General features: G+C 51.9%; 1 protein-coding gene across 1 annotated transcript; it reads left to right on the plus strand.

Annotated features, from left to right (window-relative positions):
• Positions 1–1,628: 1,628 nt before the first annotated feature.
• LOC124672303 lies at positions 1,629–2,897 on the plus strand. Its single transcript, XM_047208554.1, has one exon. It carries the CDS (start codon positions 1,629–1,631, stop codon positions 2,616–2,618), a length of 990 nt encoding a protein of 329 aa, XP_047064510.1. The 3' UTR covers positions 2,619–2,897.
• Positions 2,898–4,041: the final 1,144 nt, after the last annotated feature.

Below are 4,041 nucleotides of genomic sequence, written 5' to 3' on the forward strand. Positions count from 1 at the left end.
AAGTGCTACTCCTCAAAATGGTTAGTTGTTGTGGCACCACTGTGAACTCGGATCACCACTTCTCTAGCTTCACTAGTGGACTCGATCAAGTGGATTTTGTTGTCACCAATGACCCGCCGCTATCGGCAGCAGCGATGGTGCCACCCTGACGCCTCTTGATTTAGCGCACGGGCAGCCAAATAATCGGTCAAACCCCAGGGCTAAATTCCAGGGCCAAACAAACGGGCATGTGACTGCCTGCTATGTTCGCACTAGGCCAATAACTGCTTGGGCATAGATGGGACGACCACAACAAGAATTGTGGCCAACCACGCGTGAAAACGGTTGGCCGATCCTAGCCATGCCCGTGCCTGCAGCGCGAGCACCTGCATTGTCGTGCCTATTTGCGTAGCTAGTGAGCAACAATTGGTGGCATTGTCACTCCAGCCGGTTTAGGGTTTAGAGTTTAGTCTTATTGCCTGCTCCCACCATGCTAATTTATGTTGTGCATAATTTTGAGTGAAAGTCAAACAGTGTTAAGTTTGACTAATTATATAACAAAATATAGAAAATTTTATAATATAAAATCATTGTTACTAGAATCACTATAAAATATTCTTTCATAATATATACGTTTTGTATCATAGATAATAATATATATTTTTACTTTATAGTCAATCAAATTTTACAAAGTTTGACTTGGGGTAAAACTTACATGCAATATATTTTGGAAAGGATGGAGTACTTGTATTATCCTTGCGTGCTTAAGATCGTTCGATAAAAAAGATACTCATTATTGGGATAGGATGGACTACATACTTAATTTGGAGAGGATGGATTATTTGGTCTTGTGCTGGGTCATTCATTGTCTTGCCTGCTCATTTGACGATTGTATGATGCGACAATTTTGTTGGTGGTAGAGGAGAATATGGTTGACCGAGTTGAAATTCGAGAGAAAAAAAATAAAGAATAAACCGCGGTCGGGAAGGCTCGGCTTTTGGCTCGCTGTCGCTGCCGGGTGAATTGCTTTTCTTCCTTTTGAGGAGTAGGGTATGTGCTGCCTGCGATTAAACGAGGTGGTGACCACCAAAAAAAAGAAAAGGAGTGCACGCATGCGTGTATTTTACTCACCCGGTCGAGCCGTTGATCTTTGCTGGAATTGCTTGCTGCCACTGATTGACTCTTGCTGTGTTTCTTGTGTTTGTGTTTTAGCCCCTAATTAATGACAAGCTGCTGCCCTAAAAACGCCAGTGGAACAGACACACCCCACACCTCTGTCTGATTAATGAATGAATGGTTGAGCTTCCCGAGTGAGTGAGTGAGTGAGTGACATCTCAAGAAAGATGGAGAGAGAAAGCAGCTGCGGCTGCGGGGCAGGGAAAAAGCGAGTGTCCGAGCGAGCGAGCAAACAAAAGCAGCTACATCGAACAGCTAGAGCACCCACTACGACGCTCCCCTTTCCCCAATCCAATCCACTTCACCCCCACTGTAAATCTATCTCCGAAGGGGACAAGCAAGAATTTGAAGCCAAGAAGAGCTCGAAGCAATCCACCCCCATGAGCTGAAGCACCAGAGCAACCGAGCGAGGCCGCAAGATCGATCGAGTGAGCTCACTGCTCTGCCTCACTCTGCTACGCAAGAGGAGCACGATGCCGCTCCTCCCGCTGCTCCTCCTCCTCCTGCTCCTGCCGCCGGCCGCCGTCGCAGGCAAGGTCCGCCACTCCCCCTCCTTCGCCCTCGACTTCTTCCCCGGCGACGGCGCCATCGCGCAGCTCGCCCTCACCGCCGCCAATGCCACCCCCGCCGGCGCCATCGCCATGCGCTCCCCGCACGCCCGCGTCCAGTACCACAGCCCCATCCGCTTCGCCGCCGCCGACGCCGGCTTCTCCACCTACTTCTCCTTCTCATTCTCCCTCCGCCCCGCCCCCAAATCTCGCGCATCCCTCGCATTCTTCCTCAAGCCCGCCGCCGCGCCACCCACCGCCCACGCCCTCTCCGTCGCCTTCGACGCCGCGGACCCCACCAACATCCGCATCCAGACCGACTTCGCCGGCGCCAAGGCCGGCCTCAGGACCGGCCTCTCCGCCGCCGGCGCCCACAAGCTGCATTCTTGGATAGACTACAACGCCACGTCCGCCACGCTCCGGGTCGGCCTCTCCGCCTCGGGCCCCCGCGACGGCGCCTCGCACCTCCTCCAGCACCTCGATCTCTCCGCCTTCCTCCGCGGCGGCGGCGGCGGCAGGAACAGGCTCCTGCTCGCCGGCCTCGCCTCCGCCCACGCCAACTGCACCCTCTTCAGCTGGGCCTTCAGGGCCAACACGGCGCATCCCTACCTCATGCACTCCCTGCCGCTCGACCCCGCCGGCCTCTCCCTCGCCACGCCGCCCGCCGACCGCCTCCACCGCGCCGCCAGCAGCCCTTACCACTGGCTGTCCTTGCTGCTGGCTGCCGCCGCCGGCGCCGCGCTCACCTTCTTCGTGCTCTTCGTCTGGTACTCCATGGCCGCGCGCCGCCCCGTCGCGCCCGTCGAGTACCCCATGCACCCCTCATCCGACGACGTCGTCTACGAGAAGATTGTGCTCGTCGGAGTCAAGGACATGCCTTCCGCCCATCTCGCATCAGCTGGTAACAACAAGTAGTCAGCTGCTAGCTACGTACTAGAGATTGTACAACTACTTTGCAACGACTGTGCTTCTCCTGTGTGTGTAACTGTAAGTAGGGAATTGCTGCTTAGTCAAGTGCGGTGGGAAATGCAGATCTTGCGGGGGAAGCCGAGCAACGCAAATTCTGCACTTCCCACCGGGATTAGAATTCCAGGATTGCTGTTTCTCTGTTGTAACTTGCCATGTCTTCCACTAGTTGCTATACTATTTCTTCTTCTTGTGATTCATCATAGTCATCTGCTTGCCAGTGTTCAACCTCTCCTCTCTATCAGACAGAGCATAAATAATATCGCTGCTGTTGTCTAAAGATCAGCTAAATTGCTGCGTCATGGAGAGGGTTCCACTTCACCCCTGCTCTAGTATTCTGCTCAGTCAACACAGGAATTCCCACATCTCCTGTTACTGATTACATCCATTTCATGCACCTGTGCCTTGAAAAATTGCTTGCTTTTGGTGATTGGTCCTCCTACACTCACGCACATGTGCTTTACAAAGTTGCTTGCTTTGGGTTCAAACACACTTCAGATCAGAACTACTAGGGTTCAAATTAGTAGTAGATATAGTTTCTTCTCTAGCAGCTCCAACTTGCAGGGGACTCTGGTTGAAGCTTTGGTGAGTGGTGACATAGGTCCATCCCTCAAGTTGCATAACAAAATGCAGCTAGGTGCAATTCAGTTATCCAAAGCCACTTTGCATTAATATTGTAGATGCGAACAGAAGTGCTGAAATCAGATCACGATGGGCGATCTAGGAGCATGCTATATAATTCTCATCGCTACTTTCAGTTACGAGTATTATGGCATCCAGTACTTGCTTTAGTTGTATTTTGGAATCGAATGCTGTTGTTCGTTGGGCTAGTTGCATCTTGGAAAAATGTAAAGGCAACAATGCATCACGTCAAAGACTGGACATATTGTTGTGAAATATATACTACATCTGAGATTTATAAATAGATGTCTGAGATTTATCTAAATCTGGATGTATCTAGATACTAAATAGCGTCTAGATACATCTAGTTTTAGATATATCTTAGACGTCTATTTATAGACAGAGGTAGTATAAGATTTCAGTATAGAGACTTTGTATTGTAAACATCTGGACTGCCTTGGTATTTGGTACTTTAGAGCATCTCCACCGGCGCCCCCGATAGCGATTTGGGGGCCGGGAGCGAAAATGGGTTCACACCGGCGCGCCCCATACGGTGCCGGCGATTTTTCGATCCCAATAGAAGCGCCGGCAACCCCGTGTCGGCCCCTTCGCCAAGGGCGCGAATCGGGCGCGCCGGCGCCTCGCGATGCTGAAAATTTTGGGCGTGGGATCCGTGCCAGGGCGCCGCGCGGGATATTTTACCGCCACACTCCCGCCACGACGTCGCGCGGGAAATTCTCCCGCCGCGACA

The sequence above is a fragment of the Lolium rigidum genome, chromosome 7 (assembly GCF_022539505.1).
Source record: "Lolium rigidum isolate FL_2022 chromosome 7, APGP_CSIRO_Lrig_0.1, whole genome shotgun sequence".
Taxonomy (NCBI): domain Eukaryota; kingdom Viridiplantae; phylum Streptophyta; class Magnoliopsida; order Poales; family Poaceae; genus Lolium; species Lolium rigidum.

Excerpts from the sequence above, each read along its gene's own strand:
- LOC124672303 (XM_047208554.1), top strand. The coding sequence starts at position 1,629 with ATGCCGCTCCTCCCGCTGCTCCTCCTCCTCCTGCTCCTGCCGCCGGCC.